At 37.5% G+C, this 22664-nt stretch overlaps 3 protein-coding genes across 4 annotated transcripts in view; 1 reads left to right on the top strand and 2 right to left on the bottom strand.

Annotated features, from left to right (window-relative positions):
- otogl (otogelin-like) overlaps positions 1-2637 on the bottom strand; it is a 32797-nt gene extending 30160 nt beyond the window's left edge. Inside the window, exons 1-5 of the mRNA XM_043216815.1 lie at positions 2436-2637; positions 1697-1739; positions 1267-1312; positions 875-953; positions 108-200 (exon numbers count right to left, since the gene is read on the bottom strand). Coding sequence (XP_043072750.1) covers positions 108-200; positions 875-953; positions 1267-1312; positions 1697-1739; positions 2436-2508 — 334 coding nt within the window. The 5' untranslated portion in view covers positions 2509-2637. The remainder of the gene's footprint in view (positions 1-107; positions 201-874; positions 954-1266; positions 1313-1696; positions 1740-2435) is intronic.
- Positions 2638-3974: 1337 nt separating this feature from the next.
- Positions 3975-5728, top strand: gcsha (glycine cleavage system protein H (aminomethyl carrier), a). Its single transcript, XM_043216845.1, has 5 exons — positions 3975-4163; positions 4350-4429; positions 4520-4583; positions 4682-4813; positions 5209-5728. Exons 1-5 carry the CDS (start codon positions 4013-4015, stop codon positions 5304-5306), a joined length of 525 nt encoding a protein of 174 aa, XP_043072780.1. The 5' UTR covers positions 3975-4012; the 3' UTR covers positions 5307-5728.
- A 132-nt stretch (positions 5729-5860) lies between these two features.
- On the bottom strand, positions 5861-22664 carry si:ch1073-390k14.1 (deoxyribodipyrimidine photo-lyase). Of its 2 annotated transcripts, XM_043216823.1 has the most exons (10): positions 22528-22664; positions 16895-17059; positions 12502-12740; positions 11313-12093; positions 10437-10609; positions 9804-9888; positions 9482-9714; positions 8905-9099; positions 8158-8383; positions 5861-7039 (listed from the first exon to the last, which is right to left on the bottom strand). In XM_043216823.1, exons 2-10 carry the CDS (start codon positions 16905-16907, stop codon positions 6510-6512), a joined length of 2475 nt encoding a protein of 824 aa, XP_043072758.1. In that variant the 5' UTR covers positions 16908-17059; positions 22528-22664; the 3' UTR covers positions 5861-6509. The 2 variants fall into 2 exon arrangements, with proteins under 2 accessions (XP_043072758.1, XP_043072759.1); XM_043216824.1 differs by lacking the exons at positions 16895-17059; positions 22528-22664 and adding an exon at positions 12947-13055.

Raw genomic sequence — 22664 nt, 5'->3', positions numbered from 1 at the left:
TACACTGGGTGGCAGATGATAATATCAGACCACCGTACCTTACTATAATTACACGGAGACAAGTTTCATTTTGAATTTTTAATACAACTTCGGTGTGCGCTTCTTACTGATTTGACAGCGATCCCCGAGACCCTGGAACTGAGCACAATCACAGCGTCCTTCCTCCTGGCACCAGCCACCATTAAGACACCCACAATATTCTACAACACAAACAAACACAAAAGGCTATATTGCACACAGCCTTAATATGAAACTTAAAATTATGGGCCAAGTACTGAAGGTGTGGTGCAGTGGTGTTTTAAAACGAGGAGACAGTTATCATTCTATTTTGTATTTTATTAACATTTTTTTAATTAATAAAAAATAATAAAAGGCATTAACAATTTTGTAAACACTTTAAAATGATATTTTATTAGTTAACATTAGCCTATAGTCAACTACTTAAGTTAACATGAATTAAAATGAACATTATTCTTAGTTACATGCTATTTACACTAAAGGAAAATAGCAGTATTTTCTTATTGATATGCTATTTAAACTAGCAGATTCTACTTACACTATTTTAGATTTTTTTCAGTATTTTCTTTCAGAGTTTTTATTTTTATTGAAACATTTATTTCGACTATTTTTTTATGAACTATGAACCTGCATGATCCGTTTTGTTCATTATTAGTAAAACTGAAACACACCAGCTTAATTCACAACGAAGCTGACAGCGGCGCTTAACAAAACATTAGTTCACTGAAATATTGAAAACATTCCTTAAAAGTTCACGAAAACTTCATAACTGATGTTTCTAGCATGCGGCCTCAAATGGGAGCGTGCGTATCTCTGCACATCGCATGTGTTTGTGTGTGCACAGTCTACAAAATACCTGTTGATGCATCTCTCGCTGTATAATTATGAAGAACTCGTCGTGGGAGAGCTGAATCAGACAGCACAGTGCTAAGGGTCTGCAGAGAACAAAAAAAAACATCTGAGTCTATTGGCTTATAGTGGAAACAGTACCATATCTAGCCACTAAGCCATGTTGGTGAACCTGTCTTGGCATTCCTTCACATGGTTTTGCCACTGCAGACATTTGGGAGCGGAGCTTTCAGTGGCTGTAGCATTTGTGTAAACTTCACAAAGACAGCTTTGTCAGCACTGAGAGTGTATCTCAGTATTTGTGAGTGTGTGTCTGTGTGTGTGTGTGTGTGTGTGTGTGTGTGTGTGTGTGTGGTTACTCTACTCTGTCCCTTGTCGCTTTCTCTTAGGTATACTCACCTCTTCACGGAAGAGATCCCGTTTCTGCCGCAGTGCATTAACCCTCCTTTTAAAAGTGGCACAAAGAGAGCAGTATTAAAAGTGCGGCGACTGTGAGACTAAAGGTTCAGAAACACTTAAGATGCCATACAGACACAGTCACGCTGATGGACTGCATGATTCTCAAGGAACTGGTTTAATGGTTACTGCAAAACATTAAACCAAACACTTAACTTCTTATCGGTGATTGCGTGTAGAACTTGACACTGTCTCTCTGCTTAAAACCTCCTTGTAATAGCGGATGTTTGATAGGGTTCACCAGTTTTTGAAGGTATAATCAACTTGCAATCTATGCTAAACATGTTTAAAAATCTAAAACCATTATGATCATACACATCCACGAGCACCACAAAGTCATCGGCATCAGAACATAATGTAGGATACTACATACCTGGGTAATTTATTTTCTGAGTTTGATTCCTGGCAAATAAATCCTGTCCAAAAAGCAGAATTATATAAAAAAAAATTATTAACCAGGTTTAGTGTGTAAATACCGAATAGTAATATTTAGGTAATTATTTTATATGTAAACTACATAAAGGTTTAGAATGTTTAATGCGCTTAAAACATTTTTGAAGGCTTGATGTATTACGTTTCTCAAAGCTTAAGAAATTCATAATTCACAAATTATATAAATGACATCCAACACAGCAGATAAAACCCTCAAAAAAAAAAAAGTACAAAAGCTGTCACTGGGGCGGTACCTCTTTAGAAGGTACACATTTGTACCTAAAAAGTCCATAATGGTACCTTAAAGGTACATAGCACCAGAATTGTGCATATTACATTTACATTTAGCCATTTAGCAGACACTTTTATTCAAAGAGACTTACTTGTTATTATATAAAAGCTACAAAGGCACACCTTTTGAAAAGGTACGGCCACACTTTTGTACCTTTTTTTCAAAATACCATTAGAATAATTACTATTATTTGGGATCTCCTTCAAAATGTCCTTTTATGTTTTTGTTACTTTGTTGAATGTGCAATCACTAAAACAATATCACCACAATATCACTGTAGTGGGAATGCAAAATAAAGCAGGCTATTTCGGGGGCAACTGCAGTGTTTACATCATTCATTCGTAAACATGCAACGTCCTAAATGAGTCCAAATTAAAATTGTACTTACCTTGAAGCACAAACAGCTTGAAAATGAAAAGTGTACAGAGTGAAAACAGTTGAATGTCCCGCTGTTCGTTCATCTCAGAGCGACGGGCGTCCTTCGGCGATCAAGAAATTACGAGTTTCATTTTAGAAGGATCGATTGAAATTCTCCTTCGTTAAAGGGTCGTCGCGGGTTTAATCAAGTTAAAATCTCTGACTGCCGACTAACAAACTAAAGTGATTTGCCCCGGACTAGTGAAGGATAAACGTCCATCTTCTGTACAGCCAGAGGGAGATGATGTACCTGCGCGCTCCTGCGGCATTAGGAGGACGGAGCGCACCTGCGCGCAGGTAACAGGTAACTCATCTGATGCACATATAGATCAGATGATATCCTAATCACAGGTGAAGTACTCTGAACGCAAGTTAAATGCAGCTTTGTTTAACTTTAACTGTTTACAGAACAATCGATGCGATATTCTTTTATATTTCAATCTGTCGGCCTATCTATTACGAGAGTATTGTATCGCTCAAGGGTGATAAATTAACGGTTGCTAATCTCAAACCTACAAATGTTAGCTAGAGATGAAACCGCTCGACTAAAGTTAACGGTAACTTTCAGTGTAACCGAAAGTCCGGGGTGGAAGGAGGGGGTTTCAGTCTGGAGACTTGTCCAGCTAGTGCCCCTCTTTTGACAAACAAACGCTTTTTTCGAGATGTACAATATAGAAATGCGCTACACAAGTAATGATAGTAGCTCACGTTTCGTCCGTTACAGTTCCTCGCGGAAAGCGCTCGCGCAGCCTGCTGTTGCTATGGTTTTGTTCGCCGGCGTCTATTTACTTAATCGTTAATCGATCAATTTTGTGGGAATGAAAATTGTTACATATTATTGATACCATTGATTCAGTCCACAAAATTTCTGCCATTCCGCTTAAACTATTTATCTGTTTATTTATTTTTATACCGCATAATGTTGCAGGTCAACTTAGGCTATATTGTAAAAAAAAAAAAAAAAAAAGGGCCATCAGTCTTTCAGATTTCAGAAAGCTGCTTTTCAACATTCTCTCCCTTCATTATATGATCCTGTAATAAACAGGACGGCCGACTGAATTTTTTTTTTTTTCTTTAACTATGGCTACAAATTAGTCAAAATATCTTCTTTTCTTGAACAAGCAGTCTGACGTCATTAAGCAGCGTGACAATGTTATTAAATTCTTTAAATAATAATTTTTATTTTTTGATAATTAATTATCATTATTAAATATAAATATAATAACTAATTAATTAAGAAGCTACATTGATTTTTAGTAAAAGGAAAATGTGTTTGCAGCTACAAAATTAAAAAAAAATGTACGTTACACTACCATATAAATATAAACCGAACGCAAAATCCTAATGTTGTTGCCTAAAAAGATCGTGCCCATGTTATTTTTCAAATATCCAGTTAAAGACAAATCATTCACTATATAGCCTACATTTTCCCTTCAATCAAAATACAAAACAATCAAAGCAAAGCATTTCTTTGGCGCGCCTAGGCCATTCGAATAATGACATCATCGAGGCGCGCCGGTGTCCATTAATGTTTGCGTACGGGGAATAATGGCGATGTGCACAATATTACGATGTTCTCCTGTTAGTTTGACATCTTTCCTGACTCCACTGTCAAACAGAAACGCTCTGACCACAGCTATATTGCTGGCGAGGACATGCTATAAAAGACCCCTGAGCACCACCACTCGATTTTGCGCAGGTATTAAAACTTATGAATGTTTACAGTCGACTCGCGCGAAAGTTTAGACCCGTCTGGCGCGCCGATCATTTTTCAAACGCTGTGATAGTAACGCACTCAGAGTGAGCTATGCTGCGCGTGCGTTTCGTTGCATCTTTACGCGCAAAGGTACTCTACGCTGTTTTACTTGTTTCTGCCATTTTGCAGCACTGAAGTTCACAGACAAACACGAGTGGGTCCGCGTGGACAGTGGTGTGGCAACAGTGGGCATCAGTAACTTTGCACAGGTTAGACTTCTCGTTAAACCCTCATTTTTAGAAGAAGAGGTGTTTTTGCACTATATAGGATGTATTGTCATGGGTTTGTAATGTTCCCAGGAGGCACTGGGGGACGTGGTCTACTGTGGGCTCCCTGAAGTTGGTACAAAGTTATCACAGTCTGGTAACTATTCTCGCTCATGCTGGAGAATACTACTAATCATGTGTTAGCAGTAAATCGAGCAAATATTGTAATCAGTTATTATTTTGTTTGTACCTTAGATGAATTTGGTGCTCTGGAAAGCGTTAAAGCAGCGAGTGAGTTGTACTCTCCTCTGACTGGGGAGGTGACGGATGTCAATGACGCCTTGGCAGACAACCCAGGACTGGTCAACAAATCTTGCTATAAAGACGGTGAGACATTGCTTCAGAATTTAGACAAAAACTGGCCTGGAATCTTTCAACTTAATTCACCCAAAAATGAAGCTATGCCTACCCTCAAGTCGTTCAAGATGAGTTGGTTTCTTCATCAGAACAGATTTGGAGACATTATGCATTATGTCACATTCTCACCGGTGGATCCACTGTAGTGAATGGGTGCCGTCAGAATGAGAGCTGATTAAAATAGTCCACACCACTCCAATCCATCAATTATCAAGCAAAAAGCTGCATATTTTAAGAAACAAATCCATCATTACAATATTTTAATTTTGAAATATGATTCCACAATGAACACTTTGTGTTCAGATTTAAGTAATAGTTTTGTTTTTTCTATTATTTTTTCTTTATTAAGTGCATTTTGTTTACAGGTTGGCTGATGAAGATGTCCGTATCTGTTCCCGAGGAATTGGATGGACTGATGGATGAAGCTGCTTATGAGAGATACATCAAATCTATAGAGGACTAGAGTGTGCTGCTGGCATGTTGCATATAGGGAAGAATTTAAAAACAGTCAATTAAGGAATGTCTGTAGTAGTTGATTTAGTTTAGATGTTCTCCTAAATTACATTTTCCCATCCACCCACACCACCTGGGACCACATGGACACAACATTATGCACTTCGCTTGCAAAACAACAAGCAAGCCTGTTTGGATCGAGTCCTCTACTTTATGTAGCCGCAGAGACACAGCCTATGTAACGGTTTCATCTCTTTTTTTAGATGTTAAACTGTCATTGCTTGGAATAAGCTACAAATAAAATTGGGAAGTACGAATGACACCCAATGTCCAGTCTGAGGACAGCTATGGAATCTGTGTTAGTCTTAAGGACTCATAAAAGTTAAAGTGATTAACATTAATTAACAACATTAAACCACTATTTAAAATGCTTATCTGCTTTCATTTTTTTATTGCATTGAAGAAATCTTGTTTTTTGATGCCATGTGTGCCCTTTAATTTACAAAACAAACCCAATGTCTGCAAATGCATTATTTTATTAAGTACCTTTAAAGAATACAAAGCTGAAAAAAGTTACATTTCTAACACTATGATGGATGTGTTTGTACAAAGAGAAAAAACTTGCTCATGCTGCGTTTTTTTTAGTCGACGTGAAAAGCTGACCGTACTTGCTTTGCAATACAGCTGCTTAAAGGTCAAAATAATATCCTGTTATTCTGATCTCTAGATGTAATAAAAGAATAAGATTTCCGACTGTCATACCTCCCAGCTAAAAAAGTCTGATAACTTATATAAGTAATGATACATTATATAAACACATAAGCAATGATAACAGTCTATCTAAAGATGAAAACAATAACAACCTAGTGGATTCATACCCCCCATATTATACATACGACATGCTTTTTTTAGAGCTTGTGTGGTAAATTTCAAACCAACTGTATTACCTATAGACTAGTATGTGGTTTCAGACGCTGCTAGTGGGTTGTTTAAGGTCTCAAAATGTCAAATACGTTTGATTTCCTCAGACTGGATCAAAGTCTGAAGCTAAAAAATCTGAGTCTGTCCCAATAACACACCACATGAATATGGGTGAAATCGACTCTGACAGCCGAAAATGTGCAGACTGACTGACCGGAGTTGGCTCATCCTGCAAATTGGTTATAAATCTGCAAAACTGTGTAGTGTATTCCAGCTTGGACGAGTCAGCCTGTTATCTGTGGGGAACAGTGACACCTCCAGGCACTTTGCTGTAAGGGTCTCTGGTTGGTTTACGTCTGGCCCGGCCGAACAAGTCTGTGGGTTTCGGCAGACCCTCCAGAAGACACCGGTCCTTCTCTACCCTCTCTCTACGCTGTGCGCTCTCAAAAATCACACTGGCTGTGAAGTCTCGCTCGTTTAGGAAGGCAATGGTTTCGTCCCGTTTGCGGCTGATGTAGCCCTTCAGCACAGAGCTGTACGGGTTATCTTGGTTACCTGGGTCCTCTGAGTGGTGTTTAAACTCCATGCGGGTGATGACTGGGAGGAGAAAGCCGGTTCCTTTGTGACTCACAACATCCTCCAAATTACCCAGAGCTTCCTGCACCAGCCTTGGAGGAACAGGTACCATGTCACAGCCTGATCGCTGGTCTACAAACTCCTTAAAACGCCTTCTCACAGATGCAACATCCTTTAGAGACTGTGCACGTTGCTCCTCGAGGTCAGTAATGATCCGTTCTGGGTAGCTGCTGCCTAAAACCACACCTGTGAACAGAAAGGGAGGATAGATCGATAGTATAAATGTGATTCAGTTTGTAATCATAGTGCCTCTTTTATGGATTTTTTTTAAAGAATGAGCTTTTATGCAGTGTCCAACACAGCTGAATGAAAACATCCTGCAAAGTTTGAAATCTGAAACATTATCATATAGCCTCCCCACTTATTGGTCTGAATGAAAATGCTAATTCGTTGTTTGCCGCTAAGTGCCGCTGTTGGAGCTCACAAACACTGCTTTAAATGAAATCGACCAATCACCGAAGATTGGTTTAGAAAAATGAATCGTTGAATAAATGGTTTGGGAGTCGTTAAACCAATAAGGTTGAAATAAATGCATATTATAAGGCAATGTCGACCTGTTGTTGGGGACTCCCAAAACCAAAATATGAACCTTTCATAACCCATAATAGAGGCATTTTATATCCACCCCTTTTTATCTCTATAATGTGATGTCTTTCCAAATAATAAAAAAATGCATGGGACTTGATTGTATCGGGAATACTGGTGGACAATATAACCAAAGTCCTATATTGCAATACAAGTAATTTACTTGACAATAGTTACGGTAACTTTTATATGACATATAAAAATATATGAAATATATTATTTATTATATATAATATATATTTATATATATAGATATATATAGATATAATATTTCACAATTGTTTGATTTTCTCCCAACTTCTCCATTTCACTTTAATAATAAGAAATTGATCAATTGAGCACTCACATACTGTCAGGGGTCTTTAAGGACTTCCACTTGGGTGCGTACACAGTTCTGGTTTGTGTATATTTGTGCTTAAATTGCTTAAAATAATGTTTTAAGGAATTTTTTTAAATGTTAATCACGTTTTAAGTGCAGTTAAATGCAAAACAACAACTATTCTGTATTCACATGCTGTCTATTCACCAGTGACTTTATGTACATATCAATGAACACCTTAGTTGGAAACTGAACAGGATTTTTGCTGGATTATTGTGTATTATCAGTTCTTTGACCACTATAAATATAAAACTCTAAAATGACCTTGAAGCAGCAGTATACCTCATTTAATTTGTTTTGGTCCAAGATAACCACAATCAGATTATGTAATATAACAAACCTGCTCTACGCAACATCGATGCTGGGCACTTCCAGGGCTTATGGATGAGGTCATTAGGAAGCGCTTTCAGTTCAGGACACCACTGTCGCACAAAAGTGCCATAGGGGTCACAGGTCAGCGCTGCATCAACAGGGTGCATCACGAAGTTCCAGTGATCCAGTCCACACATTCCTCCATTCTGCCACATCATGGCATCTATAGCAACATCAGCATCTACCAGAGTGTCCTGTAAAATGGAGAAAGAGTGTTGAAATGCCATGTTGGATGGTTGCAGATGGATGTTTATATTTGGTTTTTAGGGCACATTGGTTGGTTGCTAGGTTGTTTCTTACTCTTTTTTAAATATCAAAACAGCCCACCTCCAAGTGAGATCTATTACTTTATTTAATGTGGAATTTTTTTTTTTTTAAGTCTATGATTTTTACAAGGCCGTTTAAAAATGCTGGTACCAGGAACATAACAGGAGCATAAAAGTTACAAATTTAATATCACAATTCTGACATTTTTTCAAAACAACTGTATAAAATATCAAGTTATAACCTAATTTGCATCTCGCAATTAAGACTTTTTTCTCTGAATTCTGACTGCAATTATGTGTTTTCTCATTATTAACAGTTTGGTGATTTAGATTTTTCCCAGAAGTAATAAATGCAATTGCAAGACATAAGCTTGCAATTATGAGAGAAAAAAGTCATGATTGTAAAAAATATAAAAAAAAAAGGATTTGGTGTCTTCTGCATGTCTCACTTGAAACCAGCGGTATCCTTCCTGCCAGGGAATATGTAGATAAGCGATGAGGAAGGAGGCCACCACGTGTCTCATGTAATTGTTCATCCAGCCAGTCTGCCACAGCTGTCTCATGGCAGCATCTACCAGCGGGTATCCTGTCCTTCCACGCTGCCATGCCTTCAGATGGACAGGGTCTGAGCTCCAACGCAGGGACTGCACATGGGAGAATGCAAATAACAATAAGCTCATAACAAAATGTATACATTTTCTGATGCCGCTAAGTATGTCTGTTTTATTATCCTACAGGCAAGGATCATAAATCTGATCAAGTAATAGCAAGTAACATGTTCTGAATCCCATCCTTACTAAAATCATGTCTTTGTCATATTTTTTCTGTTGATTTAAGAGATAACACAAGACTTCCTCAACTTACAAATGGTTGTCGAAATTAAAAATGATATGAAATGCATCACATTTTGTGAGAAAGTGTGATGTGTAAAACAGGCACTATTTTTTTGGAATCAGCAGCCCAAAATTGTACTGGATTTTAGTCAATTTCAGCATGAAGCAGGATGGTGTTATAAATATGTATCACCTTGTACGGTGGCCTGAGGGACTCCCAGGGAAGGTCTGGGAAAAGGCACAGCTGCCAGTATGCCAGGTCCCTCCAGGCCAGTTTGCGTTGGAACTTGGGAGGTCTGCAGCGAGCTCCACGGGCGTCCCACAATAAGCTGCGTGCACTTAGCTGCCCAAAGTGCAGATATGGAGATAGAGAGCTGGTGTTGGGCTCATCCGCACGACTCGACTCCTTCTCATAATGGTACACACCTAGAGTGAAGCCAAATGATGAACGCAAAATGATGAATGGGCTTATAATGCTGCTATATTAAAACATGAGGCCTGTGAACGTGTCTTACCATCTCGCAGGAAGGCCTCGAGACGGGCACGAGCTCCTTCCTCACTGAAGTCCCACGATTTCCGAATGTTCACGGCCCAATCAATCTGTCAATACCGTATCACAAAAGCACTTCAATTAAAATGGCAACATACAGACTTGGGGACCATTCACTCAGAACACAAATTTGCATCAACTGCACTGCTTTTGTGTTGCTTTTCTACAATATTTAAATCTGTTAGACAGTAGTTTTTGACCATTACAATAACACCTTGCATCACTTTTAGTGTCTTGCACAGGACACAAGAAGTCAAAATAAGTTAATGGTATGATAATAGTATGGTACCCTTAAAATATAATAACTAGTTATTGTAGTTAAATGAAACTGAAATAAAAAAAGAAAAAAAACTATTAACTAAAATAACTAAACCTAAATATAATAAAATAAGAAAAATCTATGTACTGTAGACATATATACAAAATTACAAAACAAAATACACAAGTACAATAAAATGAAACAAATTTATATTCAAAACATTAATAACTCTAATAGTATATAATAGTATCCCAATGACACTAAAATTACAGTGACTTGTCTGATATAAGTAAGATGAACATTGCATTGTGTGTTAGTGTTGATTTGAATATATTTCACCTCTGTGCCATCTTTCCTGCGTGGCATGCGTGCCAGTCCCAGGTCAGCAAGCGGGCATCCCTTCGGCCATGTCGAGGGAGCAGGCAGGACAACGGGAGCGTCCAGCGGGGCGGTCAGTCTACTGCCGGGGTTCTGCTGGCAACAGTTCATGAAGTGAGAGACAGAGCCGATGCCTGCAGATAAATGCAGAAACCATTAATAAAGTAGAACTATGTATTTGCCCCATAGTAATAGTAAGTGGCTGTCAGGGCACTGCCATATGTTTGCTAAGCTATTCTTTGGTGTCTTGCTGCAGTTGTAATGGTGGCTATCTAATCGGCTCAGACTCTTAAAAATGGATGAAGCCTATAGGATTTTTCACCGGCTTTAGTCTTAGTCTTAGTTTAGCTTAAAAATGTAACAGCACACCTCTCTAAAAGACACAAGATTTAAGGCAAGACACTAGGAATAACTACTGTTTTTAAAATTTTAGGCTTCCATGATTTATTTTCAGACAGGTGAAAAAAATACACATTAAGTGTTTATTTTGTTGTACTTTATACTTTTGTGTCTATAGATTTCCATTACAAAACATATTGTTAATGCATATAACTGACTTTACAGTTTTATTCCTATCGGACTAAATTATGAAGGTTTTTACGGAGTAGAATAAGCCTAAAACATTTTGGTTGTTTATTTTGATTTGTGGGATGACAAAAAGACACCCAAAGCCATCTCTGCTTTATGCAATATGCAGGTTTCTACTCAGGAAATGTATGCAAATTAGTTCATATTTAATCAGACAATGCCTCATTTCCATATTTAAACATAACATTTCAGAAGTGCATCATTTGCATAATTAAACCTAATTTTTCGGAACGTTTGTAACACAATTACCTCGCAGCCCAACGCCCCGAGTGCTGACTGTGTAGGGGTCTCTGAGGCAGTAAGAGTGATAGACACGGCACTTGACACCTTGTTTCTCCAGCGCTTCCCACACACGCTCATCTCTTTCCTTCAGCCATGGCTCATACAGGGCCGTTGCCACGACCGACCCTGCCCCCGTCTCAGCGATCAACCCTTGCAGCGCTGTCAAAGACGAGGCCTCTGCCTTCAAGGTGACCAAGTGGCTTCCACGCTGCTCCAGAGAGCGACTCAGACCCACTAGTGCCTGATGCAGCCAGTATTTGGACGCCCCGCCGGCGGCCACAGTGACCCCTGGACCCTCCTCCTCCGCCGCGTTCCACAGGAAGACGGGAATGACAGGCGCACCAAGCTCAAAGGAGCCAATCAGAGCAGGGTTGTCCCACATACGGAGGTCCCTTCTGAACCAGAGCAGAACCGGTCGCGGTCCCGATGGGTTCTTCAACAAATGCTGCTTCTTCCGCTGCCGACGTCTTTGTGACCTCGTTGACTTCGTGACCTTGAGATCGTCATTGTCTTCATTTGTGTTTTTAATGGCGCATGCGGTTTTATGTACTTCATTATCTAGCGTCCTTTTCGCAGCAGCCTGGCTCTCTGCTGCATTGAGGTTTGGCTGATCAAAACCTGAAGTTACAGCAGTCATGCCGGCGCAGCTTTTATAACAGGGAGGCACATGAGGCTGATGATCTGGTTTGATTTGTTCGGTTTCATTAACAGAGAGTGTTAAGGCCAACTCTAATCCATCTGCTTCATCCTGAGAAAGTAACACACAAAATATGTTTTTAACATAGGCTAAATGCACTATATCTATCTATATATAGATTATACATATGCATACACAAACTTTGGGATCAGTATGATTTTTTTCGGTTTGTTTGGATAAGTGTCTTATTCTCGCCAAGGCAGTTTTTTTAAAACAGCAATATTATTGCAATTAAAAAAAATAATTGTTTTCTATTTAAATGTATTTTAAAAAGCAATTTATTCCTGCTATGCAACGCTGAATTTTTGGCATAATTAGCCTACTCCAGTCTTCAGTGTCACCTTCAGAAATCATTATATGCTGATTTGATGCTCAAAAAAGATTTCTAATTATATTATTATTATTATTATTAGATAGATGTTCAAACGTTTGACTGGTACTGTGTGAAATGCACACTACCTTAGAGAAGTACTCTAGGAAGGTTGCAATCAGCTGACTGTGCAGGAGTTCATGTCCGCTTAAAAGAGGTTTGATTAGGTCCAGAAAGTGTGTTCGGGTGTCGGTGTCCCCCAGCAGTGACAAACACACACAGAAAAACCCATCCGGATCCTCGCGACCCGACATCAGCTCTTTCAGCAGTTCACGGACCTCAGACTTCACATCTCTGCATGTAGACATTCTCTCAGCCAGCAAATTCACTGTGAATATACAAATCAGATTATATATGACATATAACGATCACTTGTAACAGTTTGCGTCGATAGGTACGATGCATGCGCGAGCCGCGTTACAAAACGAATGAATGAATGATGACTTGACAGGTTTCATAATCGTTTCATAATCGACTGTAACTTCAAGAACATCGCTTTATTTTTAATATATATCACATCCATTTGTTCATTACCGAAATGATGAATGTAATGATGAATTTATTACGTACATTAACTACATAAACTTTAGTAAAAGAGGCATGATGAGTACGTAACAGCGTCTCCGGTGACTTTAGAGGGGCGGTGCTGAATGAGCTGTCTGACCAATCCCGATCGAGAATTTTGCAGATGCTCCTCCCCCTCAGTGCGGCACGTGTTAATCCAAACATACGGAAGCCAATCAACCAGGAGAAAGTTTTTTTAAAAAAACATTTCTATAATCATCTCTGCAAGTTTCTCGCTCCTGCTGACTAAAGCAGATTTTATAAGACATTATTTTTAAAGCTAACATTTGGGCATTCATCCATTTATTTGCCAACAATCAGTAGGCTAAGCAAAGAAAAGTCTACGAATAATATTTCAAATATATGTGAAAATATATTTTAATATAATATGCTAATTTATTAAATGTATTTTCTTAATTTATTCATACGATCACATAAATAAAATAACAAAATAGACCTGGCTGTAGCTTAACGTGTATATGTTTTAAAGTACATGATTAAGAATATTATTAATATTTTTTTATATATATTGTAATGTATATATTGGTTGGTGGCTTGCAATTTCACAGCTTTTATAGCTGTGATGTTTGAGGTATTTTGCGGAGACAGAAAAGTGCAGTTAAGTGATTTCACCAGCAGAGGGCTAAAGCCACCTATTAATAATATCGTATAAGATATTGCTAGCCACAATAATATTAATATAAGAATAATTTCGTATTATTTTTTATTTTATATATAATTTAATATCACATCAGTTAATATATATATATATATATATATATATATATATATATATATATATATATATATATATATATATATATATATATATTTGATTTCTATTATAGCCCTTCAATATTGTACAAATGCATCTATTTTACTGGTTAAGTAATAAAGATGGTTCAGTGTCTTCAGTGCTCTTTCAAACATATAAATTGACTCTCTTTGAAGCTCAGACATAGATATACTCACACACAGAGACACACGTAGGCAGCAAATGATGTAAAACAATGTGTTACTATCTTTTTCTTTCATGTGTATTGACTTACAAGTGGACTAAAGCCTTTCTAAAGAGGAACAAATAGCTTTAAAATGAAAATTGAACAGGGAGCTTGTGTTTGAGGACAGTGTAATCAATAATGTTTAGACGGTAGAACAAGTCTAACAGACAGCAGATCAATACAGACGAGCCCCCGCCTCCCTCCGCTCTGTCCCACTGACCTCATCGTATGATCTGATCAGCTCTTTATTTAAAGCTCAGCGGCTGCTGAGTGAAGGGCCGATTAGAGAGAAAGAGACTGAGAGTGGCCAGAAAGCACTTCACCACTTCATTGGGTGACAATAAAAATCTAAATGTCACGCGAAACCCAAATAAACTCAGATGTTGTCGAAAGAAAATGTGAGAGGTTTAAACGCAAGTTAAGCTTATCGACAGAGGTTGATTACCACTAGCACCGTTTCAACTGAATTGAAAAAAAGAAGATTTAACGTTAACGTGAGGCACGAGAAGTGAATGAGCCATTTTTATGAGGGTTTATGAGAAGAAAATACATCCACTAGTATTCATATCTTTAAAAAGCATGTTAAAACATAAGTCGCTTATATATGATAGTGTGTGAAGGGATTTTTGGTTTTGTATTTGCTTATACTTGCTGGTGATGCTCACACACATTTATTAATTTAGCAATATGCATGTGTGTATATATATAAGAGCATCTGCTAAATTAATAAACATGTAATTTGTAAATGTATATATATATATATATATATATATATATATTCATTATATTATATATATATGTAATATATATGTAATACATATTATATGTGATCTGTTTATATTTATATGTATATAAAAATACACACACAAACATAATATGTTTTCTGATAATATTTGCACGTGTATATTTATATTCATATAATGTATATTATAAATAACTGTATTTAATGTAAAAATATTATTTTCTGAAATATATACATGCATGTGTATGCATACATAATAAATATGCAAACTATGCACACATATATTATGTAAAGAAAACCTATTATTTTGGATGCGATTAATTAGGATTAATTATTTGACAGCACTAATAAATATATATTATTTTGCTATTATATTATAGCAAGAGAACAGCAAGCAACTGTTTAAACACACTAAATGAAACATGACACTTTGAAGAAGATACACTGAAATTGTATTGTCTTGTAAAACCTATTCAAATAATATTATTTACAATATTGTAGCATAACTTTAAATAATGTTACTGAATTAATAATAATATCGATTTGACTGCACCGACACCATTAGATGAGAACAAAACATGAACTGAACGGAGCTAAATTCCAAAAATGTTTTCTATTCATCATCACGATGGGCATTTTATAAAGCGCATTTCACACGACTTGATATAGACACGTCTCGGTTTAATTTATTCCGGTGAAAACGCCGGGTTGTCAAACAACGCGCTTTACAGGAAAAAAAAAAAAAAACAGAGCGAGTGGAAGGAATCAAAGGAAATAAAAAGATGAGTAAAGGAAATAAAGCTATCAAGGCGTGTAAGTGGAGTCATATATGGAGCGTGTTGCCATGGAAATGCGGGGAGCGATTTCAATTGGCTGCTTTGAGTCTGACCTCTGATTTGAGTGAATGCTCATTCAGAGTCATATGAGGTGACATCTTTCTCCAGTGCTGGACGGCCTCAACCCCAAATCTTGGTCAAAACAGCAATCGAGCTGCGTACTGCTTGCTCTTTATTTCCCGACGCGTTCTATCCTGTATGTTTTCAGGTGTATGTCCGTGCATCTGTCTCTCTCAAAGCCTCTTTCTCCGGCTCTCTCTCATTAACGCTCCGCTCAGACGCTGTATAGCAGGTGACAGGGAGAACTAATCGCTCTGAAGATTAAAAATAAATGAAGAGAAACGTGTTTTAGAAAAACGGTGGAACGAACATCATAAATCATCCAGCCTGGATCAGGTTCCTCCTCACTGTCCGCACGCTGACACACACACATGCACGCGCGCAGACAAATTACATTACTGAAATCACATTACTGCTGCCTTTCAGGAAGGACGCACGAAGGGGAAAAGAGAGAGAAGGTGACAGAGAGAGAGAGAGAGAGAGTCATATTAGATGAGGCCTTAAAGTGACAGATCTGGAAAACGGGGGGTTTTGTATCCAGAAGCTTGTGGACAGCAAAACAACAATAATAATCATAATAATCATTATTATTATTAGCAGTAGTAGCATTACGGCTTGCAGTTTACGCACGATTAATCTATAATAATAATATTAATAATAATAGAACCGCTTAAGTAGACTGAATAAGAATAGTTATTACTAGTAGTCTTATTATTATTGTTTGGAGATGACTCAAGCTTTAATGCATATTATCTAATAATAGTAATAACATCCCAAACAAACAGTATAATATTATTATTATTATTGTGCATGTTTTCATTTTAAGTATATGTCTGTGCATCTGTCTCTTATATCTCTCTTTTTCTTGCTCTAGTTATTATCATTATTATTTTGCAGTCTACACAAGCTTTATGATATAACATAATAATAAAGATAACACTGTTTAAACGGGCTGTAAAAATGACTACTACTAATAATAATGTAATAATAATCATAATTTTTGCAATTTTCACTTTATTTAGTCAAGCGCTGAATTAATTTTATTAGGTATCTTGTTAGTATGCTTGGTTTTATGTTTCTTAAAATGTACCATAATTCACTGACAATTTAATCTACAATTTGATAGGACTTTGTCATATAACGTGTTTACTTTTATTACAACATTGGACGCATTCCTTGTTTTTTTGGCTTTCATCGGAGATGAGGATTTGAGTTGAGAGAAAACATCTTTTGTTTGTGTTCTAGGACATAAAAAGGCATTCTGCATACTTATCCTCACAGTCACAGGGCATTAGTTTAACGCCTATGCCTCAAATAATGAGTTTGCAGCAGCAGAAGAGTCGACTCCAGTTAACCGGCGCGGGCTGCAGTTCTCCGTCTGTCCTCTGGAGGTCACTGTTTGACAGTGAGTGCGGCGTCCGCAGGGCAGCGGCCGAACCCCAGCCTGCAGAGACGCAGAGAGAGGACAGGAAACATCACACATTATTTGTGACTTTCTGTTACAGCAGTGCGTTTTTTTTGTGTTTATGTGCTCATTTTTCTGTGTTTTCCGAGAGGCGCTGTTAGAGACGGAGGAAAAAGGACAAATGGACAAAGAAAAAAATTGCAGGAATAAAATGAGCAGAGTAAGAACAGTAGGCAGAACAAGAGGAATCAGGGGAGAGCGTAATCCTTTGTTCTCCTCTATTCACTTGGAGCGCGTGTCTGACTCCCTATAGGCGGAATTTCATTTTGCAGCATCTCACAGACACACACACTCAAACACCATGTAATTTGCCCTCCAGGGACACTATCATTTTTATATTTCTGCCTGCGTTTTTCAGATGTTGTGTGCAAGCGCAGACCCTCTTTAAGTTTATTTTGGGGGTTTCCTTTGCGATACAAGTTATATTATTTTCCCTTAATTTCTTTTCTTACGCCTGCATGGATAATAAAAACATTAGACACAAATCACTGACGTGAGATTCTTGATTAGAAGTTTTTGAGAAGGTCACGAAGAGTTCAGGATTGAACATGGATTGCACGCACGCGTTTAAATAGCTATATCCAAATTGCTTTGGTCCTCACCTCGGGCCGGTTTAAATCTGCAACGCTCTCACAGACACACAGACAGACTAGAAGATCAAAGCTTCTGCTTCAACACAGGACAAAGAGAGCTAGTCGTGAACCAGAAATAAATACAGGAATACCGGGATATGGATTCATGAACATGTACTGTATGTCCCTATTATAAAGTTAAATTTAAACACATTTTAAGGGTTCCACACATACCTCGAAATATTTAAAGAAAACCAAAGTAATAGGTTTGATTCTTAGGGAAAGGAATGGAAAGACTCTGTAACACCGTTTGCCAAATGCATAGATTAAATAAATACAAAATAAAATAGAGCTAAAAAGCAATCATCATATTGTGATTATCCTGCAGCATTGAGGTTTGAAATCATAATCATAGCCAATTAAACAATCAAATTGTATCTGACAAAATGCCATTATTTAAGTGTTAGCATATTATTATTATTATGTTTTTTATATTTAAGGTATTAAAAAGGTAAAAAGGTAAGATGAACTGTATATCTTAGGTGTTGTAACTGCTCATTTATTTCTCCCCCCGCCACCATTTTAATCGCCTCCCTGCCTTCACTGGCTCAATTTAAATAATCCTGCGGTGTGACAAATTAATTTTTAAAAGTACAAATATTTCATGTAGGTTCTCAATTAACACAAGGACATAAACACTGCATGCATAATTAAAAATGAATTAGAAAAACACTGTTTAAAATTGTTTAAAACGTATCACATCACACTGCGGGACAACTTTCCATAGATGCTCATTTATTTTTTTCTTTGTAAATTGCACTTATTAGACATTTTGGAATATTATGTTTTCCATGTGTATTCTATAATGCTTTAGATTATCTGTTATAATCTGTTATTATTTATTGATTATTATTTTGACCAGCAAAAATCAACCCAATCTAGACCATTGCTGAGGAAATTCTTCTTAGATACAGTTGCATATTCTATTCTATTCTATTCTATTCTATTCTATTCTATTCTATTCTATTCTATTCATCTCAGGACTAGGTGGATTTATGATATTTTGGTGCTTTAGATGATCTGGTAATATTGCATGTTTCCTTTCAGTTGAACCAACAAAATTCAGTACAGTATAGACCATGGCTGATAAATGTTTAAATATTCTATTTATTTTATTCTATTCTATCGACCGGGTGGATATCCGATAATTTTGTGCTTTAGATCATCTGGAAATATTGCATGTTTTTATAGGTTCTACCAGCAAAAATCAGTAGAACATTTGAAATTTTGACGTTATTAGTCATTTGCATAAAATTGCATACATTTTCTTATTCTGTTCTCAAGAACACGTGGATGCATGATATTTTGATGCTTTAGACTGTGTGGTAATATTACATGTATCCTTTCAGTTGCAACAACAAACATCAGTACAATGTAGGTTATGGCTGATAAAATTCTGCACTTATTTTGCACTTATCCACCAGGTGGATTAGTGATCATTTTTTGATTTAGGTTATCTGGAAATATTGCATGCTCCTTCAACAAAAAATCTGACATTATTAGTCATTAGCATAAAATTGCATACATTTTCTAATTCTATTCTATTCTATTCTATTCTATTCTATTCTATTCTATTCTATCTAATAAGGGCCAGGTGGGCTTAAGATATTTTGGTGCTTTAGATGATCTGTTAATATTGCATGTTTCTTCTTGGTTCCGCAGTGATCATCATCATCATCAGTATGATCTAGATAATGGCTGATGAATAAGCGATGCTATTTCATTTTTCTCTGCAAATATTTTTGTCGTTGTTGTTTCACAGAGCTCAGACCGATTTAATGATATTCATTTGAGTTTAGGTCGACTTCACACACTCCATGGCTCGGAGCGGAATACATTTTGAAAGAGAGAAGCTCCTGATATTCGGCCATTAGCTCCAATAAGCAAAACTGCCCTGAAGTATTCCCAGCGCAAATGGAAAGGGAATGAAATAAAACGCAAGACGGATCCGAAATTATACATTTGTTCTGAAGGAATGCGAAGTGATAAATAAAAGGGAGAGGTTTGCTTGTCCTGTGTGGAGAACTGCCTGAGCTTGTGCCTTAAAATAGAAAGCACTGCGAGCTCACATGTCTATTTGTGCATGAGTGAGCGAACATGCCAGCACACATACATGCAAGAGCCTGACAAACATGATACCGGCTCGTAATAAAGACACCCGCCGGTGATCGCCATGGCAACGCTACCTGACAGCCCCGTGACATGCATGGTAAGTTTTATTCCACTGTGATCTTACAGTAATATCACACCTCTCTCTCTGTCTGTGTGTGTGTGTGTGTGTGTGTAGGTGAGGAGATTTACTCTCTGCGGCCCTGCTAATGGACAGATGTGAGAATAATGTAGTGTAGAAGAGCAGAGATCCTGTAGCTATCGACCAAGAGATACTCACACACACGCACTCACACATATACATTTTCTTGAACACCATATCAGAGTGGAGGTCAGAGGTCAGAGCAGAGGCTGATGGGAAATGTGATTTATATTCCAAGGCGGCCATGCAGCCTCCCATTACTGTTACTCACTTAAATGTGTGTCCATATATCGTGTGTGTGTGTGTGTGTATGGATGATTCGACTGCAATGCAATTTGCATTCATAGAATTTGATATGTTTCGTTCCCCCAGAAGCACCCTGACAAAGCAAACTTCACATATATGGTTTTCTTTTTAAATCACAAGAAGTACATCCACTCAGTTCGGAAGGCACTGCTAAAGGCACAGGGAACAAGTGCACACTGACAGGAAGTTGCTAAAATAAATATAAAGGCGCTCTTTTAATATAATCAGCCAAATTACAATTGTTTTACACATACATATACAATTATATCAATTATTATTTTGCTCATATAGATTTATAGTGCTACACAGATATGTATATATACATAGTATACTATTGTACTTGCAATAAACAACACTGTGTACATGTTTGGAAGTGTCACATCACAGCTTTTGTGTTCTTTTATGTTAAATGGGACTGAGAATACTACACTGGGCAAAATCAAATTTTTCAAAATATTTCAGAAATGAACATGCAATATAATGACCTCATTAGCCGTTTTAAAAGACATTGTGTCTTAAATCACTGGATATAAATCATCAGTTTGATGCAATTAAACTGGCATAATAAATCATGCCTTGAATTTTAAAATGTGTTTAATATTCTCATCTATTCATTCATATTCAAGATTTTGGATGGCCCTCATTTTTCTAACCGCGTCAAAATATATTTTTTTCATTTGAATGTCTATTATGATAGTAAAAGCAATGTTTAAGACAAACCAATTTACATCAGAGTGATAAATAGCCCAGTTCTACTGTTATTTATCTTACATAAGTCAAAAAATAAAGCATTAAGAAAAACAAACTTACTGAAATATTTTAAAGGTCAATGTTTTGTTGTCGGTTAAGCAATTCAAACTAAACTGATACTAAAATAAAACTGAAGAAACACATTAGAATAGATTTAGGGATGTAGAAAAAGCTTGTATAGAATATGCGGCATTAGAGCTTAATTAGCACTAATAAATGGCTGATATTCTTGTAATATTCAAGCTAATAAGCAACTAATAAAAATATGTATGTGCACTTCTAAGTACATACTGCAACAAAAATTAGGTTTGCTGAATTGTTGTTGTTTCTCTTTCAGGCCCCTTCCATTAGAAAGCATATTTTTTCTGGTTATTTAAAAAAATGTCAAAGATTATTAACATAAATACATTATTACTGCCAAGAAGAAAACACAACTATGAGGGTTTCCTTCACCAGTATGTGTGTCATACATCCATTATTTCTCTTCTGTGTACTGGGAGTTGATGCCCAGCTGGGCAGACATGCCCACAAGGCGGACTATTTTCCCCTGAAATACTCTCAGTGCCCCTTGGTAATCTTGATGGCATGGCATTTCCCCGTATACAAACCCTCAGAGACAAAAGGTGAAGAGTAAACGAGAAAAAAGGAGCGAGAGAGAAGAGATTAGAGATTGTAAAAAGAAAGAGGTATCAAGACACGCATAAGAGACTTCTGAATTGTTCAAAGCTAAAAACGCACAGATTTGCATATGCATTTGACTAAATGATATGCTAATCCGCTTGATTTGCATCGCAGTGACCTCCTGTTGCGAAACGCTTCATGCTTAGATTCGTCGAATGAAAGAATAGAAAACGGAACAGAAGGGAGAACAACTTGTTGGGGCCCAGCGAACAGGCTTGGGTGTCTCTGGAAGTGGAGTATCATAAGGGACATAAAAGCACACTTGTGATCTCTGAATGGCACGAAATAAAAGGCACATCAGAGCTGAAGAGCAGCGACAAGAAAACGCTATAGAAAGTTACTGTCTCACGCTTTACGGACATGAATGCTGAAGTAAACACAGCGCTCGACATATCAGAAATCATTTCTAGCACTCAGCCATCAAAGAGAGCACACGGATCCAAAGTAGAGCGACTGAATGAGGGATGGAAAGAGAAAAAGGTTGAAGAGTTGGAGAGGGAGGGTGTTTTGGGGGGGAAGGGCACGGCGCAGAGTGGCGAATGAACACCATGGTTTTGCGAGGTTGGCACAGTGCCATCCACTCAGCGCCGGTGCCAAAGAGGGCGTGTAGGCAGGGTGGCATTACAGAGGAGAGAGGAGGAGAGACAGATAACGAGAGAAAAGAGAGGCATCACCCTCCTGCCAATTCTCCAAATGAAATGTTGCTGAGCATCAAAAAGTTGGAACTCTTTGAAGATCCGTCCGCCAGCTCGTCAGCATGGCAACTGTGTGAGTATGCAAATCAGAGCGTACAACGCATTGCGATAAACCGACGCCTCTTAACGAACCTTTTATCCTCTTGTTGTTTCAGAAAAGCGCAGATCTCTTCGCCAAGACCTCGTAATTTCGCTTCCAGCAGGCTTCGCCATCCTGCGTTTCGCCGTCTCCTTCGTGACCGTGCCAGGCTTCCAAGCAGGCACGTCCC

Source organism: Puntigrus tetrazona, chromosome 18 (genome assembly GCF_018831695.1).
Source record: "Puntigrus tetrazona isolate hp1 chromosome 18, ASM1883169v1, whole genome shotgun sequence".
Taxonomy (NCBI): domain Eukaryota; kingdom Metazoa; phylum Chordata; class Actinopteri; order Cypriniformes; family Cyprinidae; genus Puntigrus; species Puntigrus tetrazona.
This window is presented reverse-complemented; position numbering and strand designations above follow the sequence as displayed.

Coding starts and splice junctions, on each gene's coding strand:
- gcsha (XM_043216845.1), top strand. CDS start 4,013: ATGGCGATGTGCACAATATTACGATGTTCTCCTGTTAGTTTGACATCT. Junction 4,430..4,519: donor GCATCAGTAACTTTGCACAG/GTTAGACTTCTC, acceptor TAATGTTCCCAG/GAGGCACTGGGGGACGTGGT. Junction 4,814..5,208: donor CAAATCTTGCTATAAAGACG/GTGAGACATTGC, acceptor TTTTGTTTACAG/GTTGGCTGATGAAGATGTCC.
- si:ch1073-390k14.1 (XM_043216823.1), bottom strand. Junction 9,889..10,436: donor GCAGGAAAGATGGCACAGAG/GTGAAATATATT, acceptor CGGTATTGACAG/ATTGATTGGGCCGTGAACAT. Junction 9,715..9,803: donor CGAGGCCTTCCTGCGAGATG/GTAAGACACGTT, acceptor GCTTCACTCTAG/GTGTGTACCATTATGAGAAG.